Genomic DNA, 21,037 nt, shown 5'->3' on the forward strand with positions numbered 1-21,037 from the left:
GGAGAATATAAGCTTTTCTTATACCTATTATCTTTTTACTTTAGATTTTCGCATTCTGTAGTCCATTCGTAATCCACTTGTGAAAACAGACTCACATCCTGTGTGTCTTTGTACTCCAGGCTTTGTCCAGGATTGGCATGTGGGAGGTTTTAAGGATGCTAGATGGGTGAGTGGGTCGGTAGGTGGGTGGATGGATGGATGGATGAACGGGTGAGTGGGTGGATGGAAGAATGGATGGATAGATAGAGAGTTGCATGAGTGTTTAAAGGGACATGATTCCCCTAGGCGTGCCCTTCTCATATAATCACCAAGAAAGCCCGGTGTATTTGTGATTGGTTTGAAGAGAAGAGGAGAGGGTGGTTAGGATAACCCTCTCTGGTGGCTGCCCAGTCTGTCTTCAATCAGAGCCAAGATGATAATTATCGCCAGATTGCAGCTACTGATTGAACAGCCAAGGAGCCTAAGATGCTGGGATCCAGCACGAGCACTTGAAGAGATGGGTTCAGGAGCTTTGGGCTGAACTTTCTGAGATCTCCTCTGTCCCTGCAGGCAGATTGCTCACTCCTTCCCCACCCTCCCAGGGCAACTGAACACACTTCTGTCCTAAAACAATTGACCCTTGTCTTCTGTTTTCTCCATTTGGCTGAGAGCTCCTCAAAGGCAAGGATTTTTTTCCCCCAAATTTTATTTTTCTAGTACCTAGCACAGTACTTGGCATGTAGTATAGGCTAAGTTAATATTGCATGGATCGATGAGTTGATAGATGGTTGGAAGAGTGGGGGCATGGATGATTTGCTTTGAGGATGATGGGTAAGCGGATGGGTGGATGGTTTTAAAGGTGATGAGTGGATGGATGGATGGATGCATGGCTGGTTGGTTTTCTGGATGATAAGCTATTGAATGCTGTGCTGGACGGGTAGCTGAATGGTTTGCTGGATGGGTGGTTGGATTTGGATGGATGGGTGGTTGGATTTGGATGGATGGGTGGTTGGATTTGGATGGATGGGTGGTTGGATTTGGATGGATGGGTGGTTGGATTCCAACGGATAGGTGGTTGGATTTGGATGGACGGGTGGATGAGAAGATGTGATTTTATTGGCCACCTAGAGTCAGCCTCCCACATGATACAGGGATCCTCCCTGTGATGCCTATGATAGCCCTCGAATGCATGCCTACCTACCTAGCAGCTAATTTACAGGGTATTTTGTTACACAGAATTATTATCAAGTTTTCCAAAGTCTAGGTATGGTAACGTAGCATATATTAGTGTTTAAGGGCATCGGCTCTGGAAACAGACCTGGGTTTGAATCACAGCTGAACCAATTAAAGCAGTGTGACCTTGAACAAACAAATCCCTTGGCCTCTCTAAGCTATGTTTTCCTAATTAGCAAAATGGGGATAATAGCACTATCCTGCAGGGCTGGCGAGAGGATTGAGTGCAACGATGGATGGCAAGGGCTGGTCAGTGCTCAATAGAATGTATTGTTACTGTTATGGTACCAAACCAATATGTCCCCCTCCTATAATTTTTTTTTTTCACCAAGAACCAGATGTGTGCCAGATACTGGTACAGTCTTGTATGTTCGATGACAAACAAGACTGAAATAGCCCCTCATCTGTTGGAGTTGATGTGTTTGTGGGGTGTTCAAACAATTAACAAGCAAACAGATGCGCAATTTCAGATGGTTTTAAATGCTATGCAGAAAACCAAGCTAAGGTGAGGCAGAAGAGAGCGGTGTGGCTGTGGGGGGCAGGTGGCCTTTTGTTGAGCTGTGAACCGATGACAGGATACAGCCATGCAGAGATCTAGGTAGCAGGAATAGTCAGTGAGAAGGTCCTGAAGCAGAAACGAACTCACTCAAGCCAAAGAAAGAAGGCCAGGTGGCAGGGTAGATAGGAGGGCAGTCGGGGTGCAGAGGTCTTCAGGAGGCAGGTCATGCAGGCCGCAGAGGCTGTGCCATGTGATTTGGACATCAGCCATGTTAGTTTCATCCTGTCCTCTGGAACGGCCTAGAAGGAGCCTTGTTCATTTGGCAGCTGTTTAGCTTTCCGGTGACAGCGATAGGCTTCTGATCGCCTGACTTCCAGACTAAGCACTCCCAGGTCTCTGTTTTCCAAGTTGACATCCTGGGACACCTGCAGCTACAACCCTGACAACTTTCTTGGTCTCGTAAACCTAGAACCCAGAAGAAATCGGGTTTGACCCAAGGGAAATCAGGCTGAAGAGAGGCAGGAGATCTCTAGTCAAAACTGTAATGAACTAAGCCAGTAATAAGCTCTGTACCCCCCACCCCTTGAAACCCTGCCCTGCGAGTGTTTGCAAGTGGAAGGAGGAGAAAAGGAGTCTTTAAGGCTACTTCTAGGATAAAAGACATCTGGAACCAGGGGGATGCAGGTGGGTCTGATATAGGAACTTGGTTTTCAAAGAAAACTGTAAGATGATGGTGGCTGATCTCCAGCTGGGCCGATGGAGTAACTCACACGGTGCCATTAGGACCCCATCCCTTGGCACCATTAGGATCCGGTCCCTTGGCATTGCTGCTTCTCTGTTTGCTTTCCTCTCAGGTGATCTTAACACTCTATGTGGGGATAAAAGGGCTCTTAGAATCTTCCAGTTTCATGTATACCAGAAAGGGAACCTCTCTAATCGAGTTGTTCCAACAAAAGTCTAGAATTCTGTCTTCTGGGCCAATTAACTTGGTTGGGTCACACATCCGCGTCTGAACCATACAGACTGTTGCCAGGGAGATGCAACATTCTGATTGACCAGGCCTTGAGCTCTGTGACCTTCCCTGTCACTGATGATGGAGGGAGACCCTCCCCATCCATAGAGACTGAGAATGGAGGAGGGGGATGATGCCCCCCAAAATACTGGATGATAACGTTTTCATTATGCCAGAGAAGTGAGATCTTCTGTACAACATCGTGCTTCTCATCAACAATACTGTGAACTTAAGATGACACCTACCCTCTTAAATTTTTATCTGTTCTTTCCACAATGTTTACAAAAAAGGATGCTATTTGGAGGAGAAGGGAGAGGGCAGGCAAAACCGGCTTGTATGTATCTTCTGTTTCCCGGCTCAGAGTTAACTGCTCCTTCCCCTACGGTTCAGAGATACCTCGCATTTCCTCCTGCCTTGTTCAGTGGCTTAATACGTGTACTTAGGTCTCCGTCAGCTTTTTAAAGCTCCTCGGGGGTGGGAACTCCTGCCTATAAGCACCTCAGAGTCCCCCCCACGCAGGTACCAGGACAGGGTAAGGGTCCAGGACAAGCTTGCTTAAGCTGGATTAGGTTTCAGGGCCCCATAGGACAACTCTGCCCTTCAAATAGTCCCCAAGATGAAGCATCAGAGAAACTCTCCGTCCTCCCCCGACAGAGAGCCTGGGATCCTCACCGCACCCCTGTGGTCTCTTGGGTTCTCCCCCAGGCAAAGCCAACAAGAACGTGCAGTGGGATGAGGATTCGGTGGAATATATGCTGGCCAACCCAGTCCGAATCGCCTTCGTCCTGGTGGTCCACGGCCGTGCCTCTCGGCAGCTGCAGCGCATGTTCAAGGCCATTTATCACAAAGACCACTTCTACTACATCCACGTGGACAAGGTGAGGACCCCTCCCTGCCCCCCGCCGGTTGCCCCTTGCTGGCTTTCTCTGCCGGTCTGTCTGCTCTTCCCCAAGCTGGCCTCCCTTTCAGGCAGGGCTTGTAGGCTGATCAGTGGCCGCTCCTCAGAGCATTCCGTCTAAGGGTGTGTGCGTGCGCGTGCGTGTGCGCGTGCGTGTGTGTGTGTGCGCGCGCGCAGGCGTGCAAGTGCATATGTGTTAGTTTCAAAGTTCCCAACCGTGACTTTAGACTTTCTCCATAAATGTTGTTTTGCTTACCTCTTTTCTTCACCGGCCCGTGCACTTCCGGCCCCCACTATCCCAGGGGTGGGCCCACGTTTCTCGTAAAGGGCCAAATGGCAAATATTTTAGGCTCTGCAGGTATATGCTCCTGCCACAGCGACTCAGCTCTGCCACTGGAGGGTGGAAGCAGCCCTGAGAAATACAGAAATGAGTCTGTGTGTCTGTGTACCAATAAAACTTTATTTACAAGACCCTGCAGCAGGCTTCCTGACCCCTGAGCTGTCTTGGCCCAGAGGTTTCTGTTGGTCTGCTGACCTGACGTGAATGGTGGCTTTCGTCAAGAAGTCAAAAGGGGATGCCTGATCACAGCAGGCCTGTGAGGGAGAGGGCAGTGGAGAAATCCCACCTCTCAAAATACTCACCAGGTTTAGACACAGTCATACTTCCTAGCTTGTCATCCTCAGACCACATGCCTCAGTCTTGTATAAAAACGCAGAGTCCCAGGCACCAGCCCGCGCCAGGTGAGCCGTGAGCCCAGAGGTGGGGCCTGGGGGTCTGCATTTCAAATAGCTAAAGTAAATTTTCAAAAATAGTAAGATTTTGAAGAGCGATGTAGAAAGACACCCCAGGCCTGAGCCAGTTGCTTGGCGAAGTCCGCTCTGTTCAGAAGCCATGTCACCTAGACGGGAGGGGATAGAGAGGGGGCAAGGGGCACGTCCGCCTGTGTTCTGCTGCTGAAATGTCACTCCTTCTCTCCCCGGGGATAAGCGCTCCAATTACCTGCATCGGCAAGTGCTACAGTTCGCCAGACAGTATGGCAATGTTCGCGTCACCCCCTGGAGGATGGCCACCATCTGGGGGGGAGCCAGCCTCCTGTCCACGTACCTGCAGAGCATGCGGGACCTCCTAGAGATGACTGACTGGCCCTGGGACTTCTTCATCAACCTCAGCGCTGCTGACTACCCCATCAGGTAAGGCAGCCTTCCTCCTGCTTTCCTTAGTCCTCGCTGTGAAGCGGTCTGAAGAGGCATCGTGCCTCCGTGAGGTGCCACGGAGCCTGGGACCCACATGGGACCCGAGCACACGGTTTTCCCAGCCGCGTTCACGGGTACACGAAGAACCGGCAAGACCCCTACCCGCCTGGAGCTGCTGTTCACGTGGGGTGCGGGGGGACAAAAATGAAGCAGAGCAAAGCAGCAGGCAGGATCGTAATTTTAGCAAGAACGGCTGGGGAAGTCCTTCCCAAGAAGAACAGGAGGAGGAGCAAGTCCCTGGAACCGAGAAAGTGGTCTAGGCCAAGGGAACAGCCCCTGCAGGGTCCTGAGGTGGGCATGTACCTGCTGTGCTGGGGGGACGAGGGGGCTCAGGGTGGCTAGAACAGAGGAGGTGAGGGGTAGAGTAGGAGGAGGTCAGGGAGAACCCCGGGGTGAGATCATATTGCTTCTAGAATGTAGGAGGCCCTGGCAAATTTGATTCGAGGCAGGACTAGGTCTGACTCCAGTGTCGGAAAGGGGAGCAGAGGGGAGGCAGGGAGAGCCGTTATGGCCACAGCAGAGTCACAGACACGCATGTTCGGGCTGTTTGAGGCCCGTGGGTGGGTGGGTGGGTGGGTGGGTGTGTGTGTGTGTGTGTTTGGTGGCTATCAACTTGTCACAAATGAACGGCTTGCACACATTTTAAAATTGGGAGGTTTCACGTGAAACTATAATGTTGGGAGCTACTTTCCAACCCCTGCCCGGGGCGGGGCACACCCGCGGGCCCTCGGCCACAACTGTGTGGAGCTGGTCCAGTGGCCGTCAGCCCCGAGGCACCGAGAAACTCAGATGCCACCAGGAAGGTCCGTCCCTTGGCACAAACACTGATCGAGAGCGCTTGCGCTCGCTAATGCTTATGGCCTTGAAAATAGGCCAAAGGCAAGGGAAACCCCTCTAAAGATCTTGTGAGGTTAAAAAAAAAAAAGGCAAGAAAATGAACTTTATTTGCTGCCAGAAGGCCACTCTTTGCTTGACTGTGTCTTCCATCCTGATTTATTGGTGGGGCTAAAAAGAAGAGTATGGGGAGCCAAGGGCGGGGCCTGCCTTCCTCTGGTGGCCCGGGGGCATGGGGTGGGGACAGCACTCCCCCGAGAGCCAGATGAAGGTGTCTTTAAAAATATACGTGTGTTTTTCAATCAGGGCGGTCTTCAACCAGGCACCTGAGTGCTGACCACAGTACAGTGAAGCCCCACGTGCACATCACCTAGTTTTCAGCTCGAATCAGGTCGTGGCCAGTGCTGATGTATCTACACCCTCCCCTTCTTTCCTACTGAAGCGCTTCCCAGATATCATGTAGTTGTGTCTGTAAGAATTGCAGTATGCATCCCTTTTAAGCTAACAGCTGCATGACTGTCACACCTAAAATACTGTCATTCTTCGTGTCATCAAATATTGAGGCCACACGTCCCCAGGAGTTTGGGTGTTGAATCAGGAACCAAATAAGATCCAGGCAGAGAGAGAGACATTCTCTGTTTAAAGATAGAAATGGTCTCTGTCTCCTTCACAGTGCGATTCCTGGCGCCCTCCTTCCGTCCTTGGCTTGGTGGCATCTCATTGAATGCTGGGAAGCCCCTGGGCCCTGGAGGGGACCTGGGGAAGGCACAGTCTTTGGTCAGCTTAGGCAGGGTCCACCTGGTACCCTTGAACCTGAGAAAGGTGATGGTTGTTAGAAAGATACCTGTTTTTCTTTTGTTCATACGAGAGCAAGGGTAAGCAGATTATGAAACATGGCTGGCAGATTTTTACTTATTTACTTACTCACTTGTTCAGGTACCCATTCCACAAACATGTGGTAAGCAACTCTTATGCTAGGCCCTATCTGGGCATTTAGTGAGCACATGTGCCCCAAGCCTTACCTGATGGAGCATTTCCCCTAGTTGGGAAAATGGAATTAATGGCACCATGCAAGGTGGGAAAGAGCTAGAAAGTAAGGGGGTGGGGGGGGGGGGCTGGGGGATGGGGTCAGGCGGTCAGAAAGGCCTCCGAATGTGCCAAGTTTGGACCTGAGAACTGAAGGCTAGGAACAGATTGTTGGGCAAATGAGAAAGAGCTCGTTCGCGACTAGGATTTCTCCACCTGGACACTCCGGACATACTGTGCTGGATGAGTCTTTGCTGTGGGGACCGTCCTGTGCATGGCAGGACGTTTACCTGCAGCCCCTGGCCTCAGTCCACTGGATTGGGTCATGCTGGCCCCCCACTCGGGACAACCACAGGTATCCCCAGACGTTGCCCAGTGTCCGCAAGGGGCAAAATCGCTCCCAGTTGAGAACACTTCCTGAGAGAGAGAGAAAACAGTCAGGACAAGACATGGGTCAGAGATGACCTTGCTGCATTTGAGCAATTTTAAAAATGGAGGGAGGCAAGGAGGAGAGGCGAGTAGAGAGAAGCACAGGCAGGGATGAGTTAAGACGTTCTCCCTCTTTCTTCCAAGAAAGGCCTGAGTTCAAAAACATCCCCAGATGCTGAGCATAACAGCTCATGAGGGAGACACTTCCTTCAACCCTCAAAGCAAACCTGTTCTCCAGAGGGGCAACCCGGGACCCAAGGTCATGTAAGCAGTACCTGGCAGAGTGAACATGAGGATCAGTTCTGTGCTATTCCAAGGCTGGTGTTCTGCTTTCTGCTCCTTCCTTCCTTGGGGAAGTCAGCCAGGCCTAGAGTGGCGAGATGGCTGTAAGTGAGACCACGTGGCGACAGGGAATGTCATGAGGGAAGGTCCTTGGAGGTAGGAAGGTCACCTGTGGCCCCGCGTCTGCTCAGTCCTCCTCTAGACCTCCAGTGGAGACCCCAGAGGTCACCTCAGCCCAGGTCAAGGGGTGGCACTTGGCCAGAGACCTCTTGAGGTCCGGTGGGCATTCCTGTGCCCATGGCCCTCCCCAGGAGACCCCCACCAAGCCTCGAGGCTGCCCCCTAGGGGCCCTGTGTTGATTTGCCGCCACCATGGACCCCACCAGCTCAGCTGGGCCAGGATATAGGGATATTTAGCACTTGGGCATCCGGGAAGGGAGGGTGAGGAGAGGCCCAGCAGATGGCTTAGGGTTCGAGTCTGAGTTCTGCCACTTCACTAGCCATATGACCATCTGCAAGGAAATTCAGTCTTTGTGAAACTGGGCTATGATCATAGAACCTAGCAGAGTGTTGGGCACCTACGAAGTGCTTACTTACCCAAATAAATGTCAACGGTTCGTTCCTGAGCTGCATTCAAGGCTGAAGCTCCTCTCTGTCCGAGGGGGCTCAGGAACCCTTTCCTGGACCACGTGCCAAACCTATTTTGGGTTTCAGAGAAGAGAGTCCTGGAATTTTTGGCTTTTTTAGCTTTAATGCTCCAGGTCTCTGTGTGCCTCATTCTGTCTTTCCCTCCCTCTGCCCCCACTGCTTTCATTTCCATGGCCCTCCCCCACCCCCCGGTTCTTCTGCCCATTTCACTTTGCCAGCCTCATGGCCAGAGGCACTTTATGCATCAAGCACTGCTGGTTCCTCTTGCTTTTGTTTCTGGGAAGTCGCCCCACGCAAAAACATATGAATTTTGCAGATGAATGGTTTTATCCTGGGCAACTCTGATAGGCTTTCACTTCCCATCTGCCACTCCATCTGTAGCTCCAGAACCACTACTTCTCCCGTCCCAGGAAGGATGAGCAAACTCAGGAGCCTCCTCAAAGGGGCAGGAGTGCCCAAGTCAGAAGTTTCTAAGAGAGGTGCATGGCTTTCTGCATCTCGGTTTGTTTGTCCGCCTGAGAAAGTGACACAATGTTTAGTACCCATTTACTAGGAAGCGTCAATGAAATATTGTATATCAAGGGCTTTAGCATAGTGCCTGACACACAGAAAGTGCTGGGTAAATACAGGCTGTTAGTCTTCTATTGGTGGAATCATGTGGGCTTCAATCGAGTTGCTTTCTTTTCTCCCTTCACTCATGAAAAGACTAGCAAAAATATTACCTGAACTCACATCTGTCTTAAAAGTGGGAAAAACAAAGTAAGGCAATGAAGACTGAGTGTCCCCAAGAAAAACAGGGTAGAACCAACTTGTTTGTGAACGAGAAGCATGGTCCTGTATTTGGAATATGCAAGCTCCATGTGTTTAAAGAATCCTTCCTTCTCTGCTGTGGCATGACACCCTGACCCATGTAGGCTCCGGCTGGATGAGAATAGATGTTTTCAAACACTGAGACCCTGCTCGGTCTTGAGTCAGCAAAGGACATGATGGTTCTGTTGAGTGTGTTCTACTTACTAAGTCAGGAAGCTGCGCTAGCCGACTTTAGTTAGACGGGACGCGAAGTGACCAAACCAAAGCATTTCACACTGTTGTTTGGTTTGGGCTCATAGTAACAGACCCCTCACTGGCCATCCTTCACTAGGCCCGGTGTCCTGGGGCAAGTCAGATGCACACGGAAGGAGAGCTGACCATGTCCCCAGCCCCTCGGGGCTCACCTCCTGTCTGGTGTGTAGGTTCGTGTGTGTGTGCGTGCACGCACGTGCGTGTATGTAGCAGGGGAAACGTGTTTCCAGCTAAATCTGGGATCTACTAATCCTGCCTCTTGGGGACCCACTGCTGTAAGGTCTAACCCAGCGGGGCCCACTCTGTGGACATTTCAATAATCCCTGTTTCGTGGACCCGAAACTGCAGTCTTAAGATACTAGGAGAGCCCCAGGCCAGGAGCCTAAGAGCTGCTCTGAGGTGCCTCAGCAGGAAACCCCAGCTCATAGAGACAGGAAGCAGGTGTCCGGGCTTCTCTCCTGTCCTCCAGACCAGTGTTTCCGTAGCACTGATGGAGTGAAACTTAGATCCACATCCAGCAGACATTTCCTGTGCACCTACTATGTGTCCTGTCCTCTGCTGGGGCCTTTCGCACATATTTTGTCTTAATCCTCGTCCCTCAAAACATAACTTCCACCATGTAAGAAAACGTAAGGAGGTTGGTATTAAAACAGAACCTCTGGTCAGTGTTGCAGGAGGTCAGACCCATGGTGATGCTTAGTACACATCCTAGTCAGCCTAGGATTTGAAGTTAAATTAACCAGTACGGATGCCCAGGGATCTGTATACAGTTGCTGCATTTTCAGTCCTTAAGTCTGCCCAGTGATTTTTAATTTTTTTTTGGTTAGATTTTATTTATTTGAGAGAGAGAGAGGGAGAGAGCATGAGCGGGGGTTGGGGGGTGGGCAGAGGCAGGGGGAGAAGCAGACTCCTCACCGAGCAGGAAGCCCGATGCAGGGCTCGATCCCAGGACCCTGGGATCATGACCTGAGCCAAAGGCAGACAGACGCCCAACAGAATGAAGGCAGCTGAAAACAGTCCTCTACTCCCACAGATGAGTTCGGGAGATGGGGCTCCTTATGACTTCATCTGTCCCTCAATGAGTATGTTTTGAGCACCTACTGTGCCCCAGACACTGTGCTAGGCAGCAGGAGAAGCATAGGTAGATCCTGCCCTCATCAGAGTGGTCAAGGGCGCAGACTGGAGCTAGACCGCCTGGGCTCAGATCTCAGCTCTTCTGTTTACTAGCTGTGTGAATTTGGACTTGAGAAAATCACTTAATGTCTCTGTGCCTCAGTCACCTCATATGTAAAGTGGGCATAATAACAGCACCACCCCATACAGTTGCTAAGAGGGTTAAATGAGTTACTCTACGTAAAGTGCTCAGCACAAAGCACTGTCTATGTGACAGCCATTGTTACTAATAGAGGGGAGACGGACGTTAAGCAGAATGATGACACGGTTGAACACATCTTACAAAGAATGGCAGGCGTTCTGAAGGGAAGGAAGGGGGGATCTAGAAGCACCCAGCAAGTGAAGCTCACTGGGCTGGGGGCCTGGGAGCCTGGGACAGTCTCCTGAAGAGGCAGCATGTGAACTGAGATGTGTGTGATGGGTGATAGTTCCCCGGCAGAATCATGAGGGGTCCCAGGAGAGCATTCTGGGAGACGGAGTGGCCTGAGCAAAGGCCCGGTGGTGGGAGGGACCGTGGCATGTTCAAAGCAATGTGGCTGAAACACGAAGAGCAAGGGATGGCCTTTCTACTGTGAGGTAGGTCAAGGCCGGTCCCTGCAGGGACTTTGGATCACTTGATGGGTGGTTGAATCCTTAGCCGTGAGCCATGCGGTTTTAATGAGGAGAAATCATATTTACAATACAGAGAGATCACTTAAGCCAGCGTGGAGGACAGTTGGGATGGGGGCACAGGTGGGGGCGAGGAGGCAGGCAGGGAAGGAGGTGGTTGCTTCTGCTGACCCCAGAACCACGCCTAGAAAGCCCGGGTGGTCTCCAGTCCTCCCCGGAGGCAGGAGTCCCAGAAGTCATCCTGAGCTTCCTGAATGCAAGCAGCCATGTAGCCTTTTGTCATACAGAGCCCGGCGGCCACCTTCTGTTGGGGGACCAGGGCCCCACCCTGCGTGAAACCCCCCCCTACCGGGGGGACTCCCAGAGCAGGGGCTGGTGCAGAGAAGCTGGAATGGCCTTTAGGGGGAGGACCTGTGGCTATGACCCCGCTTTGTTCTTTTAGTTTTACTTACGGTAAAGTACACATCACATAAAATTTACCATCTTAGCCTTTTTTTAAGTGTCCAGTTCGGGGGTGTTGAGTACATTCATTGGCACTGCTGTGCAGCCAATCTGCAGGATGCTTTTCATCTTGCCGAACTGAAACTCTGTACCCATTAAACGACAAGTTCACATTCTCCCCTCCCTGGCCCCCCCCCCGGCAGCTGGCACTCTGTTTTCTGTTTCTGAGAATTGGACTATCTAGAAATGGGATCATACAGTACTTGACTTTCTGTGAGTGGCTTATTTCACATAGCATGGTGTCCTCAAGGTTCACCCATCCTGTAGCAGGTGTCTGAATTCCCTTCCTTTTTACGGCCAAGTAATACTCCACTGTGTGCGTATTTGCACTGCATTTTGCTTGTCCACTCGTCCGTCACCGGTGGACACTTGGGTTTTCACCTCTGTTCTGCCATCAGTAATGCTGCCATGAACGTGGGTGTAAAAAATCTCTCTCCACCTCCCTGCTTTCAGTTTTTGGGGGAAACGCCCAGAAGTAGGATTACTAGGTCCTGTGGTAGTTCTGTTTTTATTTTTATTTTTTTGAAGACTTTCCATACCATTTTCCACAGCAGCTGCACAAAGGTTCCCACCAGCAACGCCCAAGGGTTCCAGTTTCTCTACATCTTCGCCAACATGTCGTTTTTCTGGGTTTTTGATAGTAGCCATACTAGTAGGTGTGAGGTGTTTCTTGTTCTTTTTAAGGAGCATCAACTCCTGAAGCAGAGGGCCCTGTGACCCTTGGAAGCTTTGAAGAGCTGGCATAGCTCTCAGCAGAACCAGGAGGTTGGCCACAGGGAATTGTCCCCCCACAGGATCGCGGCTCTCCAGTGATTCTTCTAGAACTTCCACCTGACCCATATCAGTCCCCCGTCTCATTTCCCACTCTGCTCAGTAGCACCACCTGCTCACCTACCTGTTCACCAGAGGCTGGAAACCCATATGCTCTGCCTCGCCTCTCCATCCGGGTCTGCGTAATTCTACCCCCGCCATCTTTCTCATGGACTTTCCCACCTGTGATACCCCTCCGTCTCAGCCCAAGTCACACCCTCATTGCTCCTGGGTCGTCAGGGTCCCCCCAGGAGGACGGAGGCTGAGCCAGGCCCCGAAAATGGGCTTGGAGCTTCAAGGCCATCTGGCAAAGCAGTGGCCCCCACCCCCTTCTGGAAGCACTCAAGCAAGCATGCAGCTCACATATCCCGACCTTGCTGAGCCCAGGCTGAGCACAAGGGCCTCACTCGTCCCCCGAGTTTACAATCTATGGGAGAAATGGAGATCCTATAAATTCAATAATGACCGGGCGTCGTGATGGAGAGTAAGAAGGGTCCTACTTGAGTGGTCAGGGTAGATCAACTGCCTCTAAAGAGTGTGTTTAAGCCACGTCCTGAAAGGGGGGCCACTATGAAAAAAACAGGAGTGGAGGTTATCAGGCAAAGGGAACAGCATATGCAAGGTCCCTGGGGCAGGGAAGAGCCAAGTGCGGTCCAGGAATGAGAGAGAAGGGCAGTAAGGGAGAGCAGAGCCATGGAGGCCAGGAGGGAAGGAAGCAGAGTTTGGAGAGGCCCACGGGGAGACTTGCCAGGCCTGGGCCCATCTTCCTTCCCCTGCCCACCTGCCTCTTCTGTCCATAGAGTTAGCTCTGTCCTAGTTACCTGCGGGCTTCGAGAGAAATTCCCACCGACGGGGTGGCTTGCAACCACCTCCATGACCTTACAGTTCTGGAGGCGGGAAGTCTGAAAGGGTGTCGGCAGGGCCATGCTCCCTCTGCAGCCTCCAGGGGAGAGTCCTCCCTTGCGGCCTCTCACTTCCGGCGGATGCAGCCGCCCGTAGTGCTCCTTGCCTTGCAGACGCTCACACCATTCTCTGCATCCGTCCTCGTTGAGTCTTCCGTCCTATCTGTCTCTCTCCCTCCACATGCCCCTGTTATGGGCACACCGGTCACTGGGTTTAGGGCCCACCTGAATCCAGTATGACCTCCTCTTAACTAATTGCCTCTACAAACCCCCGTTTCCAAATAAGGTCACTTTCTGATGACCTTATTTTGGATGGGAATTTGGGGGAGGTGGATGCCCTTTCAGCCCAGGACAGCCTCCCATGGCCCCTTGCCGGGCCGAGCGCAGGATGCATCTGCCCTGCGGGAGGGGGTGGGGCCATCCTCGGGCTCCGGCAGCATCTAGAACCCACTCCGAAGGCAGCTCTTGCACAGACTGTCCTCTCGCCCTCCGTGCTGGGATGGAACTGGTATTCTCCAGTCCTTCGTTCAGCAATTATTTCATGGGCACCTACCACACACCGGGCCCGTGGGTATGGCAGGCAGCAAGACGGACAGGGTCCCTGCCACAGCCAGGACAGTTCTCGATGGGTAGTCAGGGGTCCACGTTGGTTCTTGGACGTTTTCTCAAAATACCTTTAAAAAGTCGGGTTCTTTAGGGGGACCTGGGTGGTTCAGTCGGTTAAGCGTCTGGCTCTTGATCTCAGGGTCATGAGTTCAAGCCCGGCGTTGGGCTCCCTGCTGGGCGTGGAGCCTACTTTAAAAAAATATATGTAATATGTATGTATATATCAGGTTCTTTAAAATATCACGACCCCACCCAGACAAGTTGAATGTGAACTCCATGTGGGAAGCAAGAATCTGTGTATTTTTTCAAGCTCACCAGGTGGTTGGCGTACACAGCAAGAGTTGCAAACCCCTGATCTAGGAGAGACACAGACGTAGTCGCTTAATCACCGTAATAAATAGGAAGGTAAATGCTTTGCTGGAAAATACATTAGCCTAAGTACTTGGCAGGAAGTCCTATCGGGGGCGGGGGAGGGGGGGCGGCAAACACCTAGGGCTTTGGGTGTGTCCGTCTTTCTTGGTGGCCACTTTCTCAACATCCAGCCACTTCTCTTCTTTGGATGTTCAGAGATGCACGTCCTCTAAGACCCTCAAACCCTGGTGGGACACCATCCAAGGAAAGCTCTGCCCAGATACCGTGTGAGTCAGAAAGGGTGTACCTTCTCAGGCTGTTGTTCACAAGGAAACTGGAAAACACACCAGTAATTATGCTGGTAACAGTTTTGTTTGCATCTAGTAGCAAAATAATCATTTCCTCAGCCCTGTTACTTTTCAGCCTGACAGAGCACATGCCTGTCTTTGCAGAAACGCTGTCAGCTTCTCTCTTGTGAGCGGTTCTGGGTCTCCTGAGCTATATCTGAGGTCGGACAGCCCTTCGGGCTCTCTGGGGGGCCAGGACTGACCTAGAGCATCCGCCAGACGAACGGAGTGAGGCCCGAGTGCTTGCAGTTCTCCTGGGACTTGGGGGAAAAGCACCGAGGCTCTTTAGGAAGCCAAGAGTGGTCATATCGGTTTAGAACACCGTCTTTGCTGCCGCAGATAAGGAAGGACGTTCTTGGAAGGATAGGAAAGTGGCAGGGAAAAGGCAAGAATGATGTGGCTGTTTCACCCAAGGGAGGCCGCCGTTTGGCTCAAATACATTCCAGCCATATTGCTGTTTTGTTCGTTTTCCCATTCTTTCATTACTGAAAAAAAAAAAAAAAAAAATTCAGAGTCCTGGGGAAGAGAGTCGGTTTTATCTTGAGTCCTACATTCTTTGGCCCACAGACAGTAGAGGACTTTGGTTGTTCACTCATCGATTCAACATGTGCTGAGATCCTTCTAGATGCCAGGCAGTGACAGGCTGCACAGTGCCGTGGAGCTTTGTCCGGTGATGGGAATGTTCTTTGGCTGTGCCCTCCCGTGCAGTAGCCACTAGCCACATGTGGCTAGTAGGGGCTTGAAATGAAACTTAAAAAAAAAAAAAGACAGAGAGCTTGAGATGCGCCCTGTGGGGCGGAGGAACCAAATTTTAAACGTGGTTTGGTTTTAATTTAAATATAAACAAATAGCATATCAAGCAGCCTAGTCCTAGATGCTCAAGGTGCAGTAGTGAGCCAGAGCAACCAAAACCCCTGCCTCCACGGGCCTTACATTTGTGTCACAGGCAGAAATACTTCCACTAGAGAGAGCCGCAGTGTCCTTAACAAAATGGGAGAGAGTGGTGCTACCAGTTCCGAAACAAACACGGCCTCCATCCTCTGCCAGTCCCATGGTTTCGCCAGATCCCAGTCTGTGCATTTTTGAATTTTGTCATGTATTTTCTTGCTAATGCTTGCCTCCCAAGAGCTCAGAGTTCTCCTTCCTTTTGGCAGCAGCTTTTTGTGTGTCTCCGGGGATGGGAAATTTTCCACCCTGGGCATCCTCCTGCCCAGTGCACTGAGCATGTTTGCTTGTCGGGAAAGCAAAGCCTTCATGTATGTGGCTTGCGCACCAGTGGCCAACAGCAGGGCGGTGTGCATTCTCGGGTGCTCCAGGTGCATCCAAGTGCACCTGGGGGATTTGGCTGTGAGCCCGGGGTGGTCCACCGCCCACCCCATCTAACTGCAGGGGAAGATGAGTCTCAAGGGCAACCTGGAGGGACAGCATGTCTTCAGAGGTCAAGTGGAATAAGGGAGGGGTGTTTCCACTCGCTTTTTATTGATGACCGCAGAGGTTTTGGATGAGACAGGCCCAAGGGATGGGGTTAAGATCCAGTCACTGGGGAGGCAGATGGAAACTTGTGGATTTTACTGCTGTATCTCCTCCCTCCCTCTTGCTGCCACTTGGAGTCATTGCCCAGCATTGAAAGCAGTCAGGAGTGGACGCTCCAAGTAGATGTCTGGGAAAACCCTTCAGGATCTGCCAGACTCCGGTAGCTAATCGTGCCAGCTAGCGTTTCGTGGCACGTGCCATCCAGGGGGTCCCTGGCCAATGTGTTATCTGAACGCCAACCCCAGAAGGCAGACGCTGTGGCTGCATCCCATCCTACAGGTGAAGAAACTGAGGCCGAGGGTAGTTGAGGAATTTGTCCCATGTCTCACAGCCGGTGGGGATCAGAGCCAGGGTTTGAGCCCATGCTTCTTTGATCAGCGGAGGGGAAGAAGAGACCTGAGTTCTCCACCGGCAGGTCCTAGTGCACCCACTGGGCAGCGCGGGAATGAAGCTCTCCTCCTCGTCCCTCTGTCTAAATCCATGTTCTCTCCATCTGGAAGAGAGTCCAGGAGGCAGCAGTGTCCAGGACCCAAGAGAGCAGCGTGCACACCAGAGCCCAAATCCAGGGTCATCTGCAAGCGGCAGCTGCTGAGAACCCAATCACTGTCTGCTTTAGTCCCCGCCGTATGGGATGGGGCACGGGGCGTGCAGAGAAGGGCACGACGCTCAGCAGGTTCGAGTGACTGGCCCAAGGTCACACAGCTTGGCAGTGGCCAAGCCAGGATTTGAACGCAGGTTCAGTGACTCCCAAGTGCAGCATGCTTTCTGCTGCACGAGGTTGGCCAGCGTGGTCCACGGGCAGTTGCCCCCAGGGGAAAAGGCCAGTCTGTCAAGAGCATGGACCCCACCACGTGACCACCATGGCTAGAGTAGTCCCAGGTGCAGAGGGGCCCTCTCCCTCTCTGGCCAGTAGAAGCCCGGGGCTCCACCAGTCCTGTTGGCTCCAGACGTGGACCGAGGAACCAGCTGTCCTGCATTAGCTGGGACAGCCCCGGCTTTCCAATTCCTTTATAATCCTCTGCCCTCCCGATCTCAGTCTTTAGACTCTTCCCCAAACTGCTGGACTGCGGTGCCTGATGGCATTCTCACTCATTTAAATGTTAGCCTCAAGCAAGCATAATTCAGAAAGAATGGCTGCTGTCCCTCCAAATGCTCACACTTGTTCCACGGCAAGACCCAACCAACGCGGGCATTTTCTGCACCATTGCCCACTCCGCCAAGGGCACATGCGTGGCCCTGTGGTATCAGCCCGACCTGGACTTGAGTCTTGTCTCTGTCCCCTACTAGCTGTATCATCTTGAGGCAGGTGACTGCAACCTTGCCGAGTCTCGGTTTTCTCTCCTGTAAGAGGGAGACGTTAATGTTACATGTCAGGGAGCCACGTGAGGGACGGTGGCCACGTAGGAATCCAAGCCCTGCCTTGTGTCCAGCTCTGCAAGCTCTCTGACAAGCAGCCGGGTTAGAGCCCAGCCTGGCGCCTCTGCAGAGCCTCGTGTTCATCCCTACCACCATCTGCAGGTCAGGACCAGGATGCTCAGCCCTGCTGAGGGGCACAGAGGAGAGAGAGAGAGAGAGAGAGAGAGAGAGAGAGAGAGAGAGAGATGGCCCAGTCTGCCAGGGAGACCTTAGCGTACTGCATCCTCCCAGTTGCTTGAATGGAAGAGGCAGGAGAGCAAAATGTGACTCATTGTGACCCTAAGGCGTCAGGTGCAGCGGAGGTTTGAGGCAAGAAACAGGAGACACGGTAGTGAAATGCAAGGGTCGGGGGGGCTTCCACTGGATGGTCACCCAGCCCCTGGAAACCATGCCCAGGCAATCTCTCCGGCGCTGATGAATCATACCATCAGTTGGTCCCCCCTTTGGGTGAACCTAGGAAGGAGATGGGCAGACGGGGGCCCGTTCTGGGGAGCCAACCAGAACCCCCTTGCCCACAGTGATTTCCTCAAAGGGTCATCGTAAAGATGAGAGCTACTGAAACACAGGACCTAATCCAGAGCTGGGCATTCATTACAGGTGCTCAGGAAGTTGTTCTCTTAGTGTTAGGAAAGCTAGACATCCTGGGCAGTTCTTAATTCTAGACCAAAAAAACATGGTCTGGCCTTTTTTGTGGTCACTTTCTTCTCTCCTCGATTTTCCATCTCTGTGCCCTGGTCCTGCTATAGAGATGCAGACCCAGAGAGAGCGCGCACACATGCCTTTGAGAAATGCGCTTGTGAACAGGAGTTACGAAGGCCGTCGCCTTGAGCTGAGCCACGTTTGGGTGCATCGCCCCCATCTCCCTTCCCTCCTACAAGGCTGGTTGAAAAGCCCCTTAGTGTTTATCAGGCCCTTGACCTCAGTGGGCTGAAACAGCCCGTCCTTCTCCAGTCTGCTTACTCTCGAGTCAGTACAGCTGCAAAATCTCCCTCAAGTTTCAGGTTGGAATGTTCCTTCATAGTTCTACCCCTAAACCTCTTCACCATCCTCACTCCCCGCCACAGACCCTCTCCGCAGGCTCAATTAGTCTGCCTCTGGCCAACCTCATGGCCGCTGCGAGGCCCCCAGGCGGGGGTCAGAGTGACTCGGACATCCGGCTCGGTCCACAGCCTGGGGGATCGTGTCCCGGAAAGAAGCCGAGGCCGACTTGCCCCCTGCATCCTTTGCCCCCGTCCATCTGAAGTGAAAAAGCCCCATGCATTCCAGAAGGAGCATCGGGAACCCCGATTCTGACCCTGGTCCATTGCCCATAACAGCAGCTCATCAGCAAGTGGAGGATGGGAAAAGAGGGGGTCAGCTGGTGGTGCCAGCCAGTTTTCCCAGGCTGAGGCTCCCAGTGGACTCCGACATCAGTGTTGTGTTCCCTTGTGGATGTAGGAACGGAAATCATGCCCCCAAGAGCCGCCGCACATCTCCCGTGTCCTTTGTTCCTCCAGAGAAGGATTCTCCCCGGTGCAATTTAATTGTGTTCATCAGTCAACATTACTTGGCAAAGCCAGCCAGGGGCACAAACATTGCCACCCCTTTCTCAGTGTTATTGTGCTCTTTGGGATGCTGGAATGTGGTTTAAGGCCAAGCAGTTTTTGATTACAGAGTCAATCTTTGTTTAAAAGTTGGCCACCCTGGGGAAGTTTCTAACAAGTTACTTTAAACAATGCATTCTCTGGACACCTACAGCTAAATAGTCCATTAATCCAAATTGTTTTGCCGGGATGTGGTGGGGCGGTGTCCAAGCCAGGCTCCGTTCACTGGGAGCGGCAGCTGCAGGTGGGAGAGAGACCTACGGGGACACGCCCCTCTGCCAAGTGTCCCTGCCCCTGTGCGTCCCATGCTGAGTGGGGGCAGGGTACTGGGCCGAGCGCTTCCCCGATCTCAGTGAACATCTTGGCCGCCAGATGAGGTGGGACCTTCCACATCCCCATTAGAGAGAGAAGGGACCGGGGCTTGCCCACTATTACGATGGAGCTCAGGCCTAAACCCGCTCATGTCCTCAGCCACAAGCCCGGGCTTCCCAAGTCTGATCCACAGACCACTGGCGGTGTGCAAGATGATTTAAACTGGTATGCAGACATTTCTGATGGTGTTAGTATTTAGGAAGACCTAATACATCCCAGATTTCTGAAGCTGCAATTTTCTTTAAAAATATAGTTGATCTAGGGGCACCTGGATGGTGCAGTCGGTTGAGCAACCGGCTTGATCTTGGCTCAGGTCTTGATTTCACAGTTGTGAGTTCAAGCCCCATGTTGGGCTTTGCGCTGGGCATGGAGCCTGCTTAATTAAAAAAAGAAAAGAAATATATATATATATATATATATATATATATATATATATATATATATATATATATATATATATATAGTTGATCTAAATAAGAAAATGTTAAAGCAAATATACACAGGGTAGGTGGCTCTTCAGTCATTCCACAAATATTTATTGAGTGCCTGCTGTATGCCGGGCAGTTTTCTGGGTGCTGGGATACAGCAGGAAATAAAGCACATTACTGTTGAGGCACCCCAATGCCAGTGAGGGGGAGAGACAGTAGATAAGCAAGTGGATAGTAGGTCAGGTAGCAATGTGTCCCAGCGAAAAGACAGTGTGGAAAGAGGAGGGTGGGCCGGGAAGACACGTTATAAGGAGGGCGTGGCAAACAGTGGTGAGGAAGGTGTATGAATGACCACACAGAGAGAGAAACATAATGGCAAGGGTCAATCAACATTTTTATAAAGAGCCAGATAGTGAACATTACAGTGTTGCGGGCTGAACGCTCTCTGTCACGATGACACAGTTCTGCCCAAGCGACAGGTCAGCCATAGACCACACGTAAACCAATAGGCATGACTCCGTTCCCATGAAACCACATGGACAAAAGCAGGTGGCAGACCACAGTTCACAGACCCGTGTTCTACGCCGTTCTGCCGCATCTCCCACAATTCAGATAATGGCCCTGCCCGGAACACTCGTTTCAACAGTTGCAAACTCCTTCCGCATCTACCCACTCACCCACCACCCGTCTTCCCACGCGTGGCCTTTCTCTATCACCTCCAGTGACCCTGCCAACCCAGGTACCAGCTTGTGACCCACTCTGCGCTTCAGACTTCATGACCCTGGATGGAGGGAGAGTGGTAGAGATTGTGAAGGGCTTCTGGGAACTTCCTCCAGACCCTGGCCTGGACTCGCACCCAGCGCTGGGTAGCTGAACTTGACCTAAAACAGCAACCCCCCTTTTACCTTACTTTTCCACCTGCATGGCTTACCAGTCTTCAACTTGAGGTGGAAGGCAAGGTATGAAAGGGAGCTCAGTCCTCAGCGTCACCTGACCAGGCCAGCTGGGAGGGGATGGGCAGTTTGTTCACACAGGGGTCCTCCATGACTATAGGCCTCTCCAGCAGGGCCCCCCCCGCCCCCCCCCCGTAGTATTTGTCAGCCAGAGAAGACCGTACCTTCTTACCATCCAGCCTCCTCAGTATAAACCCGTCAGAAATACCTTGTGCCCGTTAGCACTGTAATTCATGCTGCGCCACCTTCCTCGATCTGAATCAAAAAGGTTAATGACATTGAATCCCAAGACTCATTG

General features: G+C 52.0%; 1 protein-coding gene across 1 annotated transcript in view; it reads left to right on the forward strand.

Annotated features, from left to right (window-relative positions):
• XYLT1 (xylosyltransferase 1) overlaps nucleotides 1-21,037 on the forward strand; it is a 290,901-nt gene that overhangs the window by 214,801 nt on the left and 55,063 nt on the right. Inside the window, exons 4-5 of the mRNA XM_027611201.2 lie at nucleotides 3,429-3,601; nucleotides 4,610-4,812. Coding sequence (XP_027467002.2) covers nucleotides 3,429-3,601; nucleotides 4,610-4,812 — 376 coding nt within the window. The remainder of the gene's footprint in view (nucleotides 1-3,428; nucleotides 3,602-4,609; nucleotides 4,813-21,037) is intronic.

The sequence above is a fragment of the Zalophus californianus genome, chromosome 10 (assembly GCF_009762305.2).
Source record: "Zalophus californianus isolate mZalCal1 chromosome 10, mZalCal1.pri.v2, whole genome shotgun sequence".
Classification (NCBI taxonomy): Eukaryota; Metazoa; Chordata; class Mammalia; order Carnivora; family Otariidae; genus Zalophus; species Zalophus californianus.